Source organism: Ooceraea biroi, chromosome 12 (assembly GCF_003672135.1).
Source record: "Ooceraea biroi isolate clonal line C1 chromosome 12, Obir_v5.4, whole genome shotgun sequence".
NCBI classification, from domain to species: domain Eukaryota; kingdom Metazoa; phylum Arthropoda; class Insecta; order Hymenoptera; family Formicidae; genus Ooceraea; species Ooceraea biroi.
In genome coordinates this window covers 10,955,285-10,977,891 of record NC_039517.1, presented here as the reverse complement: position 1 = coordinate 10,977,891, position 22,607 = coordinate 10,955,285, and the positions used below count along the sequence as shown (strand labels likewise).

Sequence of the window (22,607 nt, the reverse complement as noted above, 5' to 3'; positions counted from 1 at the left end):
AGTTTGTTACACCGTCTTTAATAAGTTAGATAGATTCATCACATTGGGTAAAGACATGCTCTCTAATGACGTGAAGACTGATGTTGTTTACCGAATTAATTGTGCGGATTGTGATGCCTGCTACGTTGGTCAGACGAAGAGGCACTTTTCGGTGAGAGTTAAGGAACAGAATTTGAACATAAAGAAACGTGACGACGATTTGTCTGTAGTTAGCAGACACAGAATAACAAATGATCACAATTTCGATTGGTCTAATGTCAATATCTTACATCAGGAGAAACATGTTAGAAAACGTGAAATAGCTGAGATGATATTTATCTGAAAACAGAATAATTCCATAAATTTGCAGAAAGACACTGAGCGTCTACCCAGTATACAGGGTGATTCAGAACAACCACGCGTCCTTGCAAAGACGTATTCTGGAAGTAATTCTGAGACGATTTTTTCTCTACGAAAATTTTGTCCGAAGCTTACTTTTTGAATTATTAAAGGAAATAGTTAACGAGTAACGGGCCGAGTATAAGAGGCAGACAGGGGCGGCGCGCGACGCGACTTACCGCGACGCTTACGCGGGGCGCTCAGCTGATCGCTGCACACACGATACCTACTAAATACATGCATGTGATACATCACACACACACACACACACTCTCTCTCTCTCTCTCTTCTCATTCACTCACTCACCTGTACAGATTCGATGTTCTCATACTTGACGAATTGTAGCTTGACGGATGAATAATTTCACCGTGGCTCAGATCGCACCTCACGTTTCCATCCACAAATCCACACCGAGTAATAAGCCAGAAGTTTTTTTCTGTCATAAATTGTCATCACGTATCGATACGCACTCGGATTTACTGACGCACTTGAGTGATAAACGAATCTATCGATTTATTATTGCTAGTCGCTACCGATAAATCATTCGGCGACTGAAAATTATTCAAAGAAAGAAATACACATTACGCACAATCACAGTAATCGATCAGAAATTTTCTGGACACGTCTTTTATAAATTGTATCGCGTATCAACACTTTCACGGATTTATTCACACACTTGATCGATAGAATGAGGCATTTACGAATGCCTCTATCGGTTCATCACTGTTAATCACTACCGGTTAATTATTCGGCGATTGAAAATTATTCGAAGAAAAACGCGTATACAACGCACGTAACCCGACGCGGAGATAACTCGATAACAACAATCAGGTTATGTTTTTATAGTAAACTGCATGAATTCGTCAAGGCTGACTTATCGATACTGTAAATCCGATCGATAAATTAGATACTATGATAACCGGCAGGGGAATGCTTCGAAACATTCGTACTGCCAAGTGAATAGTAGATAATGTCTGCCTGTAACGTGTCGATTTTTTAAAAATAATTTGCGAACTCGAAGAGAATGTTCCTCGAAAATAAAATATTTGGTTGCCCTGAAAAGGGCAGATTACTATAATATTTGGTTGCCCTGAAAAGGGCAGATTACTATAATATTTGGTTACCCTGAAAAGGGCAGATTAATTAGTTTAGAACACTTCTTTTTACAGCAAGTGTTCGAAGTGTCCGCCGTCCATTGTGATGCACGCTCTCATGCGTCTCAATAAATTTTCTTGCGTTTTCTCCAGAACTTCGTCCTCGATTGACAAAATGGCATGGTGAAGTTTGTCATTTAATTCTTCAATGGTCTCGGGAAGCTGCCTGTAAATGACTTCCTTGCAGTAGCCCCACAAGAAAAAGTCCAGTGGATACGTCGAGAGAGTACGTGAGCATGATTCAGAGAGAGGCTGAGTTGTACCAAAGAGAGAGAGAGAGAGAGAGAGCTTGCCGAATGAGAGCTGGCGTGGGCTCGGAGAGAGATAGAGATGCTAAGACGAACTCAGGCGAGTTCGGACGTCCGGGTACGGGATGAAGGTGGCCGTCTTCAAGTGCCAAATACGTTAGAGAGCGGTCACCTTGGAGGATTTGCGAACGGACACACAGAGAATGTGATGCACAACGATTATCGGCGGGTACCAGCCGGCGCGCAGATGCAGCAAGTCTTGGCGGATGGTCTCGCGCGACAGACGGCGCGTGGTCCACGAATTAATCTGGCAAGTATATCCGAATTGGTTAATTCATTTAATGGTGATTCCAGTCAGTACGAGGCGTGGGAGGGTCAGATTAGACTTCTGAAGGACACTTACGAGATGGATGACGGTGCAACGAAGATCCTGATAGGTATGCGACTCGAAGGAAGAGCCAAAGAATGGTTTCATTCCAAATCAGAGCACATACGACTGCCCTACGAAGAATTGCTGGAGAGATTGAGGCAGATGTTTCAGTTTCATCGAAGCAGAACGGAGTTGCGCAAAGAGTTTGAGGAGCGAGTCTGGCGCAGAACCGAGTCTCTGCGTGAATATGTCCATGATAAAGTCATTCTGGGAAACAGGATACCTATTCCGGATGACGAGGTGCTTGATTACATCATAGATGGAATTTCTGACGTGCAGTTACGAGACCAGGTACGCATTCAGTCCTTCACCAGTACGGATGCTCTGCTTCGAGCTTTCGAGAAAATATTGTTGCGTGATCGGATTGCTGTTCCGTCAACTAGGTACGAGAGACGCGGTCCTAAGCGGGCAGAGAGCCAACCAGAGAGCGAGCAGTCAAAATTGGTGAGACGTTGCTTCAGTTGTGGTACGCGCAATCATGTAGGAGCCGACTGTCCGATGAAGAATGAAGGCGTGAAGTACTTCAGGTGCGGCGAAAAAGGTCATGTCGCGGCGAGATGCTCCAAGCAAGGTATAGGAAAGAAAAATAGTTGCGTAGCGTTCGCAAAACGAGGGTGCATGAAGGAGGTTGCAATCGGTGGCGTTAAGATGCATGCGTTGTTAGACACGGGCAGCGACATTAGTTTGTTAAGCGAAGCGCAGTATCGAAAGCTTAATTTGCCTCCCCTTACTCGGGAATCCGTCGTGTTTCGCGGAATTGGAGCCGATAATAATAGAACGATGGGTCTAGTCAACACTGAAATTGAAATTGATGAGCATGTTTATGCAATTTGTATGCATGTAATTTCGGATAATTTAGCCTTACACGATTTATTAATTGGCACGGATTTTATGAGCGGTATGGAGATAAACATTAGGGGCGGTGAAATGCGCGTTAATCCGATAAGAAATGATTTGCCCGAAGTATTAAATATCCAGGTAGACAACGATACCGAGCCGGATCTGTCTTGCGTGACCAATCCCGCGTATAGAGAGAAAATTGCTCGATTGGTAAAAAATTATGTTCCGATTCAAAATCGCGAGCCTGATCTTAAAATGACGATTGTAGTCAAGGACGATGAGCCTGTTTATCAGAGAGCAAGACGGTTATCGGCATACGAACGAGATCTGGTAAACAAACAAATAGAGGAATGGATACAAGATGGTATTGTTCGACCGTCTATCTCAGAATACGCGAGTCCGATCGTCCTTGTTAGGAAAAAGGACGGATCTATTCGAATTTGTATTGACTATCGAAAGTTAAATCAAAAGATAATGAAAGACCGATACCCTCTTCCTCTGATCGAGGATCAACCTGACGGACTGCAAGATGCAAGAGTTTTTAGTATATTAGATCTAAAAAATGGTTTTTTCCATGTTCAGGTGGACGAGGCTAGTCGTAAATACACTGCATTTATTGTGCCTGACGGAATGTACGAGTTCTTGTGTGTACCGTTTGGCCTGTGCAATTCTCCTGCGGTATTTCAGAAATTCGTAAACAAAGTTTTTAGAGACCTTATCCAACAGCGTATTGTGCTTGCGTATGTGGATGATGTAATTGTGATATCGGATGATTATGAAAGCGGAATGGAAAGACTTAGACTCGTGCTGAGAGTGGCTAGCGAGGCGGGGTTGCAAATGAATTGGAGAAAGTGTGAGTTTTTGCAAACTAAAGTTGAATTTTTGAGTTACGTAATTGGCGGCGGGTGTATTCAGCCATCTGAGCGTAAAACAGAGGCTGTGAAGCGTTATCCTGAGCCGACCAACGTGCGTCAAGTTCAGAGCTACATAGGGTTAACAAGCTATTTCCGGAAATTCATTCGTGATTATGCGAGTATTGCGCGCCCGCTAACCAATCTTTTAAAAGCTGACGCAGAATTTCGATTCGGAGAAGCGGAACGAGACGCGTTCGCTCGATTAAAGGCATGCTTAAGCGAGAAGCCGGTCCTAAATTGTATTGCGTCGGTGCCGAGACGGAACTGCACACCGATGCCTTGATGCAGGGATATGGGGCGATCTTGCTGCAGCGCGATGCGAAGGATCGTTTGTTCCACCCTGTGTATTATGCAAGTGGTAAGACCATCTCGGCCGAGGAGAAATACCCAAGTTACGAGCTAGAAGTATTGGCTGTTATCAAAGCGCTTACGAAATTTCGTGTTTATTTGCTAGGAATCCCTTTCACAATAGTAACTGACTATCGCGCATTTGCTCTTACAATGAGCAAGAAAGACTTGTGTGTGCGCGTCGCTCGTTGGGTATTGCTCCTCGAGGAATTTCAATATACAATCGAGCACCGACCGGGTAAAAACATGGCCCATGTTGATGCGTTGAGTTGTGGCCCTCTCCCTGCGTGTATGTACATTAAGCGAGTGCAACGACGGACTAATCGCACGGCTGAGAAAAGCGCAATCTGACGACGTAGAGACCCGCCGAATCGTGGAATCGGCGAAGAATGGAACGATGGATGGATACTCGATTCAAGGCGATCTTCTATTTAAAGAAATTAACGGTTGTCCTCGACTGGTTGTTCCGACGGCGATGCAAGGGACGGTCGTCCGAAATGCCCACGAGAGAGGGCATTTCTCTGTTGCTAAAACGACGGCCCTGATAGAACGAGATTATTGGATGAGTAATCTGCGAGCTAAGATTGAGAAAATTATCAATAATTGTATTCTTTGCATTCTAGCCAATCGAAAGCAAGGGAGACCGGAAGGTCTCTTGAATGCATTGGAAAAAGGGAGTTTACCCTTAGATACTTACCATGTGGATCATTTGGGACCGTTACCCACGACGCAGAAGAGGCACCAGCATATATTTGCGGTTATTGACTCCTTTACCAAGTTTGTCTGGCTGTACTCCACGAAAACGACAAACACTGCTGAAGTAATTGGACACTTACGAAAACAGTCGATTACATTTGGTAATCTTCGGCGCATTATTTCGGATCGAGGCTGCGCCTTTACTTCTCACGAGTTCAGAGACTATTGTAAAGAGGAACACATTGACAGACATTTGATAACGACCGGAATCCCGAGGGCCAATGGTCAAGTCGAAAGACTCAATCGAGTGCTTATACCCTTGTTGACGAAGCTGGCTGCTCCCAGGCCTCATGAGTGGTTCAAATACTTAGATCGTGCTCAGCAGTGCATCAATACGACTTGGAGTCGCACTACCGATGCTACGCCGTTTCGGTTACTTTTCGGAGTCTGTCCGCGGCTGAAGGATGATCCAGAAATAACGGATCTGTTGTTGCAGGAAATTTCTTGTGAGTTCATCGAAGACAGAGACGAGCTGCGGATGCAAGCGCATAAAAACATTCAAAAGTTACAAGAAGAGAATAAAAGAGGATATGACCGAAAACGAAAGGAGCCTAAGAAATACCAGGAAGGAGATCTGGTAGTTATCAGATGGACGCAACGAGGACCAGGTTTTAAATTGGCGCCACGGTATCTCGGACCGTACGAAATAACCCGTACTCTTCGTAGCGATCGTTACCTGGTGAGAAAGATAGGGGAAAATGAGGGACCATCTCAGACTTCGACCGCGGCGAATTCCCTCAAACCGTGGCTCGAGTACGACAGTGATTTCATGTACGACGAAGAGTCTTGCGACGCGGATGAAAGAATAGTAGAGGTAAACGTAGATTCCGGCATTCGAGTCGAATGATAACGCAGAATGACCGAGTGTAGGATCCGGATTTCTATCGCGACTTATTTCGGGGTATATCGTCTAGAATAGCCTAGAGCATGTTGTTGACACTCTTGCGAGGAGCGACGGACAAAGCGAGCGAGCAAAACAAGTTGGATACAGGGTCGATCAGCGAATCGACACGCGTGCGAATCGAGAGGCAAAGGCAGAATAATATTAGTCGCGACCGAAAGATCATCGTCTCTTTTGAATGTAACGAAACCAGCATAACGGCGGAATAAATTACACATCTTACATTGTTCTACCCCCACACAAACGTGTGTATTTCATTTATTATCACTTTCCGAAAACTCAACCCCACACATCTATAAAACGCACGGTATGTTTACATAAACATGTCTTTGACAGCAGCCGGGTTTCAGCGCTCGGAAATATAACAAATTAAGATATAAACATATTTTTATCTATATAACAATCCCATGGTTCGTTCCTAGATCTGTATAACGTCTCTACTTAATCGCTCTTTGATAGCTGGTTTACATACGCATGTCTTTGACCGGGTATCGGTGCTTGAAAATATAATAAATTATGATATAAACATATCGCATCTATAAGACGCACGGTATATTTACATAAACATGCATCCCAACCGCTGCATCGGGCACCCTCCACCGCGGAGGACGCGCACCCTGGAGAGACCTGCCCCCTCCCCGCATGATATCATACCCTCGCACTCCGCAGAGAGATCCCCTCCCACGTGACGTTATACCCCCACGCCCCGCAGATACCTCCCTCACCTCGCGCCCCCCTCGGAGCTCCCGAGTTAGAATCCGCCTAGTATATCTACTCAAATTTATTTAGAATATCTATACAATCTATACAAATAAAATCCCTATTCTGTCTGTCGTTAAATTGATCGGGTACTTCCCGACATGCTAGAAACACCAAATTTGGCATGGTGATAGGGGTTCACCCCCAGGTAATGGGAAAATTCTTGAAATCTTTAATTTCAGTCCAGGGACTACCTGGCGTAGACAAGCTTTTCTCTTGTATCACTATAATAAACCTTACAGAAACTTATAGAACCTTACAGAACCTTACAGAAGCAATTCACAGTAACGTATTATTCCTAAAAAATATTTTCGACATATTATCGTAAGATATTTCTGTAACGTCGTCTGCGTAATTTTGGTATCTGAATACGAACATTAACTATGTCATGTTTCTAAGATGTTTCCAAATGTATCTCCGAAACATTTCATGTTGCAAAAGAATGTTTATGAAAAATTATTTGGATATGTTTTTTTACATAGTGCATATACTCAACATTTAAGTGTATAGTCTTAATTTTGGGAGTATACTCCCAATATTGAAAAAAAATTCTCAATATTTGAGTGTTTTTTCCGTAAGGATAATACAGACGACTTCATAATCCTCTTAATTCTAATGTTATGCACACACACATATACACACGCGCGCATGAGAAAGAGAAAGACACACATACATGCACGCATCCACATAAGAGAAAAAAAGAGAATAATTACCATATTGATTAGCAGCGCCAAGTATTAATGTCTTAAGATACTAATACGGCTGTGTGATTGGTTTCAAATATCTTATAATTGTACTTAAGACGGTCTTAACACTAGAACTACCGACGATTTATATATACCTATTTCTATCGGAGAAATCTAAATACTTGGATTTGAAAAGAACAAGTTAGTTAAAGAAAAGTACATTTGAGTAGGTTAGGAAGGCAGATCCTAATCCAGGGATCTAAGGGGGCTGAGTCAGCAGGGGGAGGGGGGTATGACGTCATTGGGCGAGGGGTCGCGGGGAAGGGGGGAGGACATCTCGGACCATGACATATTCGCGGACCTACCCGCAGGGAGGGGGAGGGGGGACCACGGACTATTCGCGAACCTAACCCGCGAGAGGGGCTTTTCGCTGACCTAACCCGCGAGAGGGGAGGGAGGCCGCAGGGACCGCGACATTTTTGCTAACCTAACCAGCGGGAGGAAAGGGGGTTTCTCTATAATGTCATAATAACGTACATCTGAATAAACAATTTTCTGGAAATGATGGAGTCGAATAAGAATATGTTGATATTATAATAAGATATTAATACAATATAATATAACAAATGGAGATACTACGATTTCCGGAGCGCCAAGTTTTGACCGTGGATTCTTCATCTACAGGTCATTACAAACAAAACTTAAAGAGTGGTGAAAGTGGCTATCTGGTTTAATTTAGGAGATATGGAGGTTTTTATTTGGAATTTGAGAAATCGACAAAAACGCTTTTTTGCCAGTTACAGACTATTTTCGCGTTATTCAGAACAATATAGGATTAAATATTGACAATAACGGAGCCCGCCCCGATGACCTTGACCTTGACATATATTATAGAAGTCCTCCTGAGTCATCTTCAACAAGTTTTAACCGTCGCTCGTTGTTCATTAAAAAGTTATTAAAAAAAAAGAAATTTAATGATTTTGCACGAATTTTCGACTGTCCACGCGAAGCAAGGACTTGAGTTTGACATATATTACAAGGTCACCTTCCTGAATAACCTGCACTAGGTTTCACCTGTCGCTCGTTGTTTGTTACAAAATTATTAACAAAAAAGTTTAATGACTAGAGCATAATTTTGCGATACCATATACGTTTACGAAAGAGTATATTTGATGGAATTTTAGCTTTAACTCAGAAATAAGTTTGAGTTAGGTTATATTTTCCGAACCTGGAACCCCGGACATATACGATCGTTTTCAGCCCGCTTCGCGGGAGGGCGGGAGGAAGGGGCTTTACTCCTCTCCCCCGCCGGAGCCGGTGTAACAGATTTCACCGTACAGATTTTGATCACCTGGTTTATGGCACGGATCCCGGCGGTGAGGCATCGTCCCTCCTATATAGGCGCGGCCAAACTCGATCTTCGTCTTTGATGACGTGGCGTGCGATAAGCAGGATACGGTGAGAGAATACTTTGCGATGGGGCGACACTCGAACGTCGACTGTTTCTATCTCTGTCAGAAGTATGCAAAGATACCCAAGCATCTTATACACGACAACGCGAACCTGCTCATCGTGTTTAAACAGGATGGTACCAACTTGAAACACATTTACAACGATCACGTGAATACCGACATGTCATACGATGATTTTTGCGCGTTGTGTCGCAGTTGTTGGCAACGCAAGTACGGTTTCGTAGTGATAGACAAGGACAGCTCGATCACTAATGGGTGGTATAAAACGGATTTAATGAGTTTGCGTTACCATAAAGTGGTTAGTCACCGTTAATACGTGTTCGGTGAAACGTCTGTAATTGTTTATTCCCCGTTATAACATGGCGACGTTCACTGACGATACAGATATTCAAGCGCGCGAGAAGATGGTGAAGGAAATTGCAAAAACCAGTGATTCGATCCGCAAGAAGCATCGCGCTCTAAAGACTGGCAAGATGGTGGAAGATGCCGCGTTGGAGAGACACTTTAGACCGATCATCGAGCCTCTGCAGAAGCTTGTCGATAATACCACGGACGATACATCTAGCCCGCTCATACAGACAGACGAGTCGATGAGGAATACCAATGACACTGAGAGTGAAACATTATTCCCACAGAGAGAGATTAATGTGGTACATAATAAGAGGAAACTCTCGTTGAGCGCATCACCGAGAACGTCACCGCCCAAGCGAAAACAAGTTCCATTGAACATGACAACCTCTACCCCGATTGAAGTAGCGCCGATACGTGGGAAACCGTTTGAACGGTCCACGATCGAAATCTCTTCTGATAAAGATTTCGAAACCACGAACGAATCACTACGAACTTCCGTTCATTGCACGCTGCAAACACAGGAGGGTCGAGAGATGCTGCACAGTCAGTTAGGTCCGCTAGGACAAAAATACATAAGCCCTGTCCTGAGCGGTGATCGAGAGAGCGGCATAGATGACGTGTACAGCGTTTATCTCGGTCAGGATGAAATGATGTTCGGTAATAAACGATTCGACGTGGACACCCGTGATAACATATTTGTCGACGGCGTACGATACATCGGTATACCCGGTTTTTACGAACTAATTTTCATGAAACGTTCTAACAAAGCCATGTACACAGCTAATGATATGCAAACGTACAAGAGCATGTTGCTGACGACGAATACGCATAGACGCAAACACATCGCGCATGGTCAAGTAAAGAGCAACAAGGGATACAAGTACAACCGCGTAATCGCACCGTTACTGCCAATCGTACCTAAGAAGCGATCTGGAAGAGGATTACCTTGCGATGTGACACTAAACGACAATGTAATCGATTACGTGCACTGGAACGATCCCAACGAACTGGTGGATCGTCTGCGATTACTCGAAGCTTCGCGCCAAGCGGGAAATAACATCCACGATAATGAGATTCTGTCGATTATCGAAGAACTTCGCGGAGCAGGTCTCATTTTAATTAAACAGTACATCAACAAAACGAATCAGTCGATCGTGTGTACCAACATGCCAATCAATAAGTTTGGTGTATTACTAGAAAGAAGGAAGGCACCGATGAACAATCCGTATTATCAGTTCAGTGGTGTAGTGAGAAACTACGTACGTGAAAACACATTGTGTTGCCACGCTGCTGATTTTGACGCACAGTCGCGCAAAATTCGTCGTGTAGTGCAGCCCGAGGCCGATTCCAACGCTGTTAACAAGCTATACGTGGAACAGTACGTTAAAATGTTGCGGAATCAACATGCAGAAGTTGAGAGGAAGCTGAGTATTGCGTTCGAGAAGGACACTCAAGCGTTATGGGTTGCAATAAAGGAGCTTCGACTACTACTGTCGACTACCGCTGCGTCAGAAACGGCAACGAACGGCTAACGAACGGGACTGGAACGGCACTGAACGGAGCAAAAACGGATCAAGAACGGGGCAAGAACGGCGCCGAATGGATCCAGAACGGTGTCAAACGGGGCAAGAACGGCGCCGAACGGGACAAGAACAGCGATGAACGGGGTAAAAACGGCACCAAACGGATCCGGACCGGCGCTGAGCGGCTCAGAAACGGGTCTGGAACGGCACCGAACGAGTCAGGGACGTTTAAAACAGTGTGAGACATATAATTACACGTCTAACAGTCGATGAATGTATAGCCAAAAACATGGGATCGTCAAAATCCGATGGACGTAAAAAAACTGTCAGTTCCGAAAAACGGCGACTCGTCGAGGAACTGCATGCTCCGGCGAGAAGAAGTTTTCCACGAAGGCGCGTCATAGTCCGCGGATACGATGACCTGTGGCAAGCTGATGTAGTGGAGATGCATCCGTACTCACGTTTCAACAGAGACTACAATTACATACTCACTATTATCGACGTGTTGAGCAAGTATGCATGGGCCGTACCGCTCAAGAGTAAATGCGGAAGCGAGACAGCTGACAAGCAACACTACCCAAGTGCCACACGCCGATTTTGAAAAGCTTTGAATATGTTGTTGTCTAGGTCAAAATATGAGACAAGTATTTTTGTATACGGGCCTGTATCGCTATTAAGGGGACGAAACACCCTCTTGAAAAAAATCGGTTTTCATATTTCTTAGCGAATACCGTGGAAACAATAAAAAATATTAAAAAAGTTTCAAGTAAAAGTTTTATGGCTTCTAATGTACTTTATAATAGTGCAATTAGATTTTTCGAAAATTTCATATTTTTCGAAATCCCTCCCCCCCTCAATGTTTGAAAATTTTTAAATTTATCTTTCAACAAACCTTAAGGGGATCCTGGAGTGGCTAGTGAACTCCTTTGCGCCGTCTGTATTACTGACGGAATGAATAGGTTTTTTTAATAAATCTTCAATGATTACGCAGAATGAAAAATCCTTTTGCACGATGAAAGAAATCCTTTTGCGCCATTCAAGGACCTAATCTTGTGCTTTCTTTTACCCTTGGTAACGATTTCATATGTATAAAATTTGGGTGATCCTAGGGAAACGCTATTTCTTTATACTACGCTTCTAAATTCACTTCTAAAAGCATTTTCATTTTCTTTTATTCTGTCTCCAGCCGGGTGTGTCCCCATTTTGTATGTACAAAGTGTTAAACTTTTATATTAAGCAAAAGTTAGGCAACATGTTGATAACAAAACTGTAATTGTCGAATTTTTCCCCGTTTTTAATATAAACTCAAACAGATCCGTATACATTATCATATATACTTTATTTGTGGAAATGATTTTTTATTCTGCACAATCAATAAAGAGTATAGCGTATCCCTAGAATCACCGATTTCCTAGCCACTCCAGGGCATCTATCACGTAACTTTTCCTCTAGGATGGAAAATGAAAAATTAAAATTTCGCGTGAACTTTTACGTTATGAAATTTGCTGCTGAGATGCAAGAAATTTTCATTTTTCATTTTCCATCCTAGGGGAAAAGTTACGTGATAGATGCCCAGGATCCTCTTAAAGCATATTTAATGTCAAATTCAACCATATATGATAAAGTCATATTCTGAAAACGCATTTTTAAAAAAAAAAGCTAAAAGTACCTCTATATCGCTATATACGCGCCCCATCCGTATTTGCGCGTATATAGCGATATAGAGGTACTTTTAGCTTTTTTTTGAAAAATGCGTTTTCAGAATATGATTTTATCATGTATGGTTGAATTTGACATTAAATATGCTTTAAGTTTTGTTGAAAGATAAATTAAAAAATTTTCAAAAATTGAGGGGGGGAGGGATTTCGAAAAATATGACATTTGCGAAAAATCTAATTGCACTGTTATAAAGAACATTAGAAGCCATAAAACTTTTACTTGAAACTTTTTTTTATATTTTTTATTGTTTCCACGGTATTCGCTAAGAAATATGAAAACCGATTTTTTTTCAAGGGGGTGTTTCACCCCCTTAATAGAGACATGGGCCGGTATAAAAAAATACGTGTCTCATATTTTGACCTAGACAACAACATATTCAAAGCTTATCAAAATCGGCGTGTGGCACTTGGGTAGTGTGGCTTGTGAGTCGTTTGCAAAGATATTTCGAAAGGATGGAAGATATCCAAACAATTTGCATACTGACAGAGGAAAGGAATTCTACAATGCTGACGTACAGCGGCTCCTGATGAAACATGATATCAATCACTATTCTATGTATTCACCCATGAAAACCTCGGTCGTGGAACGGTTCAATCGCACGCTAAAGAACGACATATGGAAAATGTTTACGCTCAATGGAAACTATAGATGGATCGACGAACTATAGCAGCTCGTCGCAAAGTACAACGCGCGAAAACATCGGACGATTGGTATGCGACCCATCGATGTAACGCCTAAGATCGCGGATAAACTCTTGGCCACGGTGTATAGCAACGTGAAAATTGCAGCCCCGGCGAGATTCACAGTAGGTGACCCGGTACGCGTCAGCAAGTACAAGACGGTCTTTGACCAAGGCTACACGCTGAACTGGATGACCGAAGTATTCAAAATCATCAAAGTACAGAAAACTAATCCCGTGACCTATCTCATCGAGGATTCGCGCTGCAAGCCAATCGCCGGAGGATTCTATGAACACGAATTGCATCGCGTTGCTAATCCGGACATATATCTCGTGGAAAAAGTGTTACGCAGAAAAGGTGACGACGAGGTTTACGTGAAATGGCTGGGATTCGATGATTCGCACAATTCATGGATACACAAGGACAATGTAGTTTAAAATATATTTATTATGATTGTAATACAAAATCTTTATTATAAATATGGAACCATACAAAACCTTTATTTCCTATCTACGTTAATTACAGATATAACGCGTATGTTACACTATTTACAATGGTATTCGGTAATGTCCCCATGGTAACGTGTCGGTAGAACCGGCCACAACATAACGCTTATCGTCGTACAGACTTAAAGCAATTTTCGGCTCTGACATAGTGTACACCTCATGTAACTTTGATCTTATGCATGACTGGCGTCGCGTCATTTCCATTTGATTTTTCAGACACCGCGTGTAGTCTTCAAATGTTATCGATTTCGATACGACATCAAGAGACACGGTAGTGTCTCGCGCCAAGTATACGCGCAGCGAGACCGCACCATGACTCTTTTACGCGAAGCGACGCTTTCGCAGACACTCAGTTTAGTAGATCTCAATAACCGCTGAACGGATCAACTTCTAAGTAGGCTCAATGGATAGCTTGAGGTCGAATTATATAATAAGTGTTTTTATTTTTCTTGTACGTGCCCTACGAGCGGAGATATGGCGATGCAAAGTCTGAAATTGGAAAATTTCATTTAAGAAACGTCGTCGTCGTCGTTTGTACAGTTCGTTCTTTTTCGTCGAGATGGCAGCAGCTCCGTTTATACTATGGCAAATCTTCACCAATGCGCGTCCGTACAAATATAATTCGCAATGGAATAAACCAAGATGCAAACGTAACTTGACAATAAATTCTTTAATAAGCCAAATGAACAATATTATTTTATAAAAATGCACCATTACAAAGTTATTAACAGAACGTCTGAAGCGATCGAAAGCCGGGAACAGAATGCAATCGTGAAACCGATAAGACAATTATTTTTTAATTAACAAAATTCACTTTTTATCAATAACGACCGTTACCAGGAGCTTTAAACAAGTTAAATTTGCCACGCAACGCCTAGCGACACAATTCGCGATTATTCCGGCAGATGGCCGTCACGACGCTCCGAACCGCTACAATACCGACCGGCGGAGACGCTGTTGGTATATCCTTAAGCCTTGTGTCCACGATCCAAGTTCTTGGTCAAAGTTCTAGGTCCGAGAAATGTGTAGCCAATCAACATGCAGCTTTTATGTAAAAACTGTAAGTTCATTGGCTACACATTTCTCGGAACTAGAACTTTGACAAAGTTCTTGGATCGTGGACACAGGCCTTTTTATACAATACAGGTCTTATTTTAATATTTTTACTATATAGGGTATCTCAATCTATCGTATTTTTATTATACAGGGTGTCGACTTTTGATTATAATATATAGGGTGTTCGATTTTAATTGATCAACTCGAAAAACTTGTAGTTATGATTCTAGAAAAATTTGACGCCATAATTTAAACTTTATTTATTCCGATGATTAATTATAATATACTGGGTGTCCACTTTTTATTATAATATATAGGGTGTCCGATTATAATTGACCAAACTGAAAAACTTGTATCTCTGTTTCGAGACAAATTTGACTGACACGATAAAGTAAACGTTATTTATTCCGATAATTAAAATGTGAAAATAAAATTTGTTAAGCTATATTACTTCGCTTTCCTCTTTTACCTTCCTCATCACTCAATTATATTAGAACATACAGGTCTCAATTTTAAAATATAGGGTATCTCACACCATTTTATCAAGAGACACGGTAGTGTCTCGTTGTACGTGCCCTACGAGCGGAGATATGGCGATGCAAAATCTGAAATTGAAAAATTTCATTTAAGAAACGTCGTCGTCGTCATCGTCGTTTGTACAGTTCGTTCTTTTCGTCGAGATGGCAGCAGCTCCGTTTATACCGACCGGCGGAGATGCTGTTGTATATCCGTGTGACTCACACATAACAATCATGTGTAGAGGCTCTATATTAGAAAATTCTAACTTATCGACCCGACCGTCATGTGTAAGTCACACGGATATACGGACAGCATCTCCGCCGGTCGGTGTACGACAAGTGTACGACGCGATGTAATGCAAGAAGTTGGAGTGAGAAAAGATATATTTGCGAGAGAACGAGTGAGTGAGTGAGTGAGAGAACGAGAGGGCGAGTGAGTGAGAGAGCGAGAGAGAGAGAGAGAGAGAGAGAGTGAATGAGAGAGCGAAAGAGCTAGTGAATGAGAGAGCGAGTGAGTGAGAGAGCAAGAGGGCGAGAGAGCGAGTAAATGAGAGAGCGAGAAAGCCAATGAATGAGAGACTGAGAGGGCGTGAGTGAGAGGACCACGTCGGTGACGACAACGACGACGTTGATTAACTAATTCCAGATACTGTTTTTACAGAATGTATATTTATATTTATTTATTAAACGAAATAAAAAACGACGGGGTAAACTCTTTTTTCTTGTATATATTGACTTCTGTGCATAAATATACTTAATATAATTTTATATTTTATAAACATGTAAGTTAATACTTTTAAAAACCTTGACTGACAGGACTATGGCTTTCATCTCCTCATATATTATAAAAAAGAATAACATACTTCACACTACAAAATGTGTGAAATCACAACAAAATTACCTTTTTAAAAAAAGGTACAAAAAAAGCGCCAAGTATACGCGCCTGAAGTTCTTTCAAAAAAGGACTCTACAAAACTAATGATATGAACGAATTGCGCCAACTCCAATGGGTATTTATGCATAATAATGATAAGAAATGTTATCATCTTACAGTTAATGTTATTTAAAAAAACCAAGTGGTACCGAGTATTACAAAAAATCTCTTTCTCTCTTTCAGCGTTTAGCATTTAGCAATTTAGTATTTAGTATTAAGTTTAGCCTTTAGTATTAAACGCGTGAAATTTGTTAAACTTCTTTTTATATGAATTTGATATGTAAACAAACGGCTTGAGATTTAGTAGGCGTGTAAGGAGCGCAGACGAGATGCTAGACGCTGTCGAGGTCTAGCAGCGCCAAGTAGTTTGCATTAAATATTATTTAATCAAAGTTTTATAGTTTTTTGAAAGTAGTTGTATAACAAATTTTCAAGACAATATATACATATATTCTCTTTGTAATTGGTAAGATACTACCACTTGGTTTTTTTTTTAATTACTCTTGACACCTTTCGCTTTTTTGGTGTCTTTCTTACCGATCACTCACAGCGTACATCTTCGCTCTAAGCCCGACGAACTCTGTCATTATCGCGCCGTTGTTTTCGTCCTTCATCAAGCCGGGTATCTTCTTATTGGCGAGAAGAATACCATACGCATTATCGACCTCGTAATCGCTCGTGTCGAATCTCGCATTATCATGTTTCATTTGCTCGTACACGTCGTCGCACTCGATATGGTAAATTAAACTATCGGTATCTGTGTACATGATCTTACATTTGTCCTGATAAAGAGGTACCATATACTCGTGATGAAATTGATATAAACACGTCTTGGATATGTCGAGTATGCACATACTCACGTAGATTGGTTTGTTGAATGTCACCTCGAGTTAGCGCATTTCAATGGCGACCAGATTTTCCGAAAAGACGCTCCGGCTATGGAAATTTGGTTTAGCGATCAGTGCTTCCAACACCATACCTTCATCCCATTTCGTTACAAGCTTTACATCCACATGATTGCGTACATTTTCCATAGTTTTTCCAAATACCGCGTTGTTTATCAATTTGTACAAATTTTTTTCGCAATCGTTGGTCGCGCACATTCGAAATTGTGTATTGAGTTCAATGTACTTACGAAGCCATGCGGATTGTGCGAATTGTAATATGCGATGAATTTTTGTTATCCGCAGACCGTGACGCGTACACTGCAGGTTGCGGTAGTGTATAACATAACGTTTTTTTATCAAACAAAGTTGCAAGCAACTTGTCCTGCCGCTTGCCCGGCGGCTTATCGCGCGTCGGACAGAATGGTAGGTCAGTGTGCGCATCGTGCAGATGCTGCGGATATTCGAGATCGACCTCGAGAATGTAACCGGTGAACGAATCAGGAGCGATAGCGCTCACGTCGAAGTCCGAGACGTCGTTGACCCATTGAAAATTTGCACAGGGCAGAGGTTGACACATTGCCCAACCGTATAAATTATTAACGTCAAAGTACATCAAATACGACGATGATTTCGATGGATCGTGCGACTCCATGTATTTATTGTTGGCACGCGCGTACCTGTTTGAACACTGACTTAGGCCGCCGCGTATGCCACGTTCTATGAACATAACCATATCGATATCGGTGAGTAGTTCGAAATTTATACGCGTATGCTTGAGCATCGCGTCCTACGTGAAGCCCGGTAGCGTATAGTAATATGCCGCATCGAGACCATAACTTTTGATACCTGTTGCAAAAATTTTCAAAAATGTCGGCCAATAACAACACGTCAGTTTTCAAATATAGGTCGCTGTATTTGCCTAACGTTTGAATGGCGAACCGCTGCCAGATTTTCTCGGCGTGCGCGTAATCGCTCTCGGATATCGTGTCACTCGTTAAAGAACTGTAGAATGACTCTCGCGGTGGTAAGCGGGTATCTTGCAACTTTTTGACGCAATCCACATACTCGTACGGGAAGACGCCTTTTCGTGTCAATAAGTCGAAATCCTCGATTGATAACTCGTGTCTCGTCTTGCGCGAATGGCTTTTCGCAGATATGACAGTGCGTCGCGCTATGGTATACTACTGCCGGTTCTCTCGTTAGATTTTCCATGGGCATATTAGCGGTTAGAATTGCTTTTACGCGCAACGCTAGAGCTTTCAGTTCTTCGACAAACCACGCTATACAGTCGGTGCCGCGACGATATCGATACGCGGATAATGAGTTGTCATATAAACACCGCACGTAGTACGCAGCACTATATACCTTGTGATGGTGATATGAGTATGTGCCGGATTTTTCCGTTTCTCTCTTCTCCAATGCACACTCCAAGTCGGCATATACGACGAACGGTATCCGCTCCTTCCTGCTGTGGTTGTTGAAATGCAGCCACTTGTTGTCCTCGTTTGGTAAAACGATGGCGCAATCGTTGATTTTTGTGCAGTCCATGGAGTGGGCCTCTAATCTCTCGTTTGAGGAAAAGTAGTGCAGGCATCTGCAAGAATGAAAAGATCTATTAATTCTGGTCAAGAAAGAGAGTATTTATTATAATACAACGTACTTACCGATCGCAAATTAATTTTTTTCGTTTGTTGCTGCTAAGTTAGGTGCCAACGGGACAGGTTCTTGATCCATATGAAGTATCTCAAGCCATTGCCTGTGGTACGTACAATAGATTGATGTGCCTGACCTTATCATCGGTGATACGCAGTGGAATGATACTTAATGGTCCTTCTTTTTCCTTTTTTGTTTCCTTCATTCTTTCATATTGTATATGTTGATTGAGACATTGTGGAGCTCTTCAAACTTGCTGATTTGCTTCAATGTCATGGGAAATTCTATGCCTTGGAGATTTAGTACTGTGGTATAATGGGGGTACGATGATTGCCGTTCTACGTGTCTTTCTGTCGAATACAGAGTGGCGACCACTGACCATGCAAAACATGCGATATCGTTACTTTGCACGTTTACCACTGCTCTCTTCATCATAATTTCTTTCGGTACTTTGACGTGACATCTCGCGCACATAGGGTTATATTTGTTAATGTTAACCGTCAAGTCCAGTATACGCGACAACGCCCATCTACTGTCGCGCTCCTGAAATTCTTCTAGAGACGCTAGGGTGGGCTCGATCACGTATCGTGCAAACCACTCTTTCAGATTGGACGTACGAAAGAGTGCGCGGTTTCGCGTATTAATACTTTTATTGGCGGCCTTTTCATCCGCCACAAACTCGCCATTGAACATAGTATTCACTTTCACACTTTCATGTTCATTCAATAACTTTTGCACATGATCGAGCACGATGATGATAGCGCCTTCCAAGAATCGCCGCGGTTCGATATAGCCGGAATTAATTACAGCACCGGTTAAAATGTGGCTTTCGAACGCGGTCTCTATCTCTCGCCAAGAGAGTCCTTCGACACTGTTATTCCACCCTGCATACTCGCCACCAATATGGATAAAGCGTCTTTCTAATCGCTTCTTCAGTCCCTCGAGCCGCGCGATTCGGGCCACTAAGGACTGTTTGTTTCCGATAGAGAGTCGCGGCTGCTTGGCGCGACTGCGTTCTTCTAATTGCTCGATAAAGTCATCGCACTGTTGCGTTCATGCGAAATATTCACCCAAAGTTGACACACGCGATGATTGTGCCATAATGTCCTGTTCTATTTGAGAGAGTTTCTCCATTTTTGCACCTTTACACTTTCTCAACGTGACTGATGTAACATCCGACAGAACTTCCGACATGTATACTGCTGTGCGTTGCATATCGTTCCTGATTATATGATCTATATCATCCTATATCGTTATCTCACTCTAACGTAAACGTCTTGAAAAATTTGCATTACCTCATCTAAACTATCTTGTGAGGCTACACAGAATGTGCTAACATAATTTGAAACTTACAAGGGAATCTCGCGAACTCGAAAATTCTGATTTTGATGAAACTTTATGTACATTATGGGGTGTGTTAATAGATGAATTTAGAAATTTTCCGTTGCGGCCCAAAAACGGTTTTAAGGGGTGAAACCACCCTTCATATGTAAGGCGGCTTTTTGTTTTTCTCGATGAAAAAATTATTTTAAAAAAATTTTAGTAATGTGGTTAAATAGAGACGTTTGTACTATGAAAGTTTTGTATAAAACAGTTTTCGATATGTCGAATTATTTTCGAGATATATCGAGAAAAACAAAAAGCCGCCTTACATATGAAGGGTGGTTTCACCCCTTAAAACCGTTTTTGGGTCGTAACGGAAAATTTCTAAATTCATCTATTAACCCCCCTACATGTACATAAAGTTTCATCAAAATCAGAATTTTCGAGTTCGCGAGGTTCCCTTGTTAGTTGCACGTATGTCTCAATGTCATGATGAAATATTTCGTGAGGCTACACAGAATGTGCTCGCGTCATTTGATACCTTCTATGACCCATGAGAGTCAAGCAGTCTTCTTGGAGATGAGTCATCGAATTGCATAATCAGCGCATTTTTTCATAGCAGCCGGACGTCGGCGCTCACGTTTTTGGACTATTCCCAGCATTTATAATTTTTTCACCGGGAAACATGTCGCGACGTGAACGAAGAGGGTTACATCGCGCACGTGGATGCCCCTCCCCGCCCGCGGGCCAGGTCAGCGGAAATGCCGAGATGCTGGATATTGGTTCCTTAGTAACAAATGCTATCATGCACATTACATCACGCCACCGCGACACATGTTGTGTACAATGGGGTTTCTATTATATCGCGCACGTGGCTCCCCCTCCTCTCCCGCTGGTTGGGTTCGCGAATAGTCCGCGAAGAGCTCCTCATTAAACAAACGCCGTAAATGAAAAATATCTTGGCCCCGCGATGTTACGTCCAGTAAACATTATAAACTAAATTTAGTGTAAAAAACGATATTTAAACTCCGTCGTAACAAGAACCTGTGTGGTTCAAGTGATTGAGCGAGTGGTCATATGGCAGGCTCGACTCAGGTTCGATCCCAGGTATAGGTAAATCATTTTTTATATTATATCGTATTAATATCTTATTATAATATGAACATATTCTTATTCGACTCCATCCTTTCCAGAAAAGTTTTTATTCAGATGTACGTTATTATGCCATCATAGAGAAACCCCCTTTTCTCCCGCGGATTAGGTCAGCAAAAATGTCGCGGTCCCTGCGGTCTCCCTCCCTTCCCGCGGGTTAGGTCAGCGAAGAGCCTCCCTCGCGGGTTAGGTTCGCGAATAGTCCGTGGTCCCCCCTCCTCCCTCACCGCGGGTTCGGTCCGCGAATATGTCACGGTCCGAGATGTCCTTCCCCCTCCCCCGCGATCCCTCGCCCAATGACGTCATATCCTTCCCTCCCCCTGCTGACTCAGCCCCCTCAGATCCCTGGATTAGAATCTGCCTTCCTAACCTACTCATTTGTATATATTTTTTGTTGTACTTAACCAAAATGAAAAATAAGATGTCATAAAAATGACTAATCATTATAACAAAATGCCAGACAAGTCATTTTATTTTGACTCTCTTGGTAAATCTAGTAGTATTAAATAAGAATCGACTATAAATATCTGCCAAAGAGTAATAATAAAGTAATAATAGATTTTCTGGTTTGCATAAATACCCATTTTTATAGTTGGCGCAATTTGTTGATATCATTAGTTTTGTAAAGTTCTTTTTTGAACGTGTTTTTCGGGCGCGTATACTTGGTGCTTTTTTGTACCTTCTTTTTAAAAAGGTAAGGAGGAGGCCCGATAAGCCACGATTTCGGCCCTCTCTGGATTTCATTGTAAATTATCAGAAACAATTTCTTAATACATAAAACACTATTTAAGCTGTTTTCAGCCTAAACGGACATGTTCAACGTGGTCGTTATCTTCTTTAAACAGAAATTCGTATTTGTGGGTATTTTGTGCAGTACTACACAACTCGTGAAAATCGTGGATATTAGAGGAAAGTCCCCGATTATGAGATACCATATCGATTTTGCCGAATGTAAGGAAATCTATAGGCAGAATTTAAAAATTTAATACGTTATCTTGAAGAGAATTTATTAAGCTTTAGGTTGGTGAAATGAAAAATCTAATTTAAATATTATTTTTTCTGAAAATTAAAAAAATGTGAAAAAAGAGCTTTACGCATGATCGAGAAAGTGTGCTCCTAATATAAGATACCTCGAGAAATCGGTGTTAAAAGTGCAAACTACATTAGTATTGCAATTAAAAACCTTTAGTAGATAGTTTTATAAAAATACTGCTACCACATCCTTCGCCAAATCTTCACGATTCCACTGTCGACGCATCCTCGTTTTTCTAACCTCCATAGTCAGATTCTATAAAAATTAAATACACAAAAATTCGTAATATAAATTCGTATTAACTTTTCTTTCACCTTAAGTAGTATTTTCTTCCTTTTTATTATACTACATAATCTTCATATTCGAGCAATAATTATCTCATATTA

The 22,607-nt window shown here is 41.9% G+C and overlaps 1 protein-coding gene across 1 annotated transcript; it reads left to right on the top strand.

Moving 5' to 3' along the window:
• The first annotated feature begins 13,191 nt into the window (after window positions 1-13,191).
• Window positions 13,192-13,596, top strand: LOC105279604. Its single transcript, XM_011339483.1, has one exon. It carries the CDS (start codon window positions 13,192-13,194, stop codon window positions 13,594-13,596), a length of 405 nt encoding a protein of 134 aa, XP_011337785.1.
• Window positions 13,597-22,607: the final 9,011 nt, after the last annotated feature.

Excerpts from the sequence above, each read along its gene's own strand:
- LOC105279604 (XM_011339483.1), top strand. The coding sequence starts at position 13,192 with ATGCGACCCATCGATGTAACGCCTAAGATCGCGGATAAACTCTTGGCC.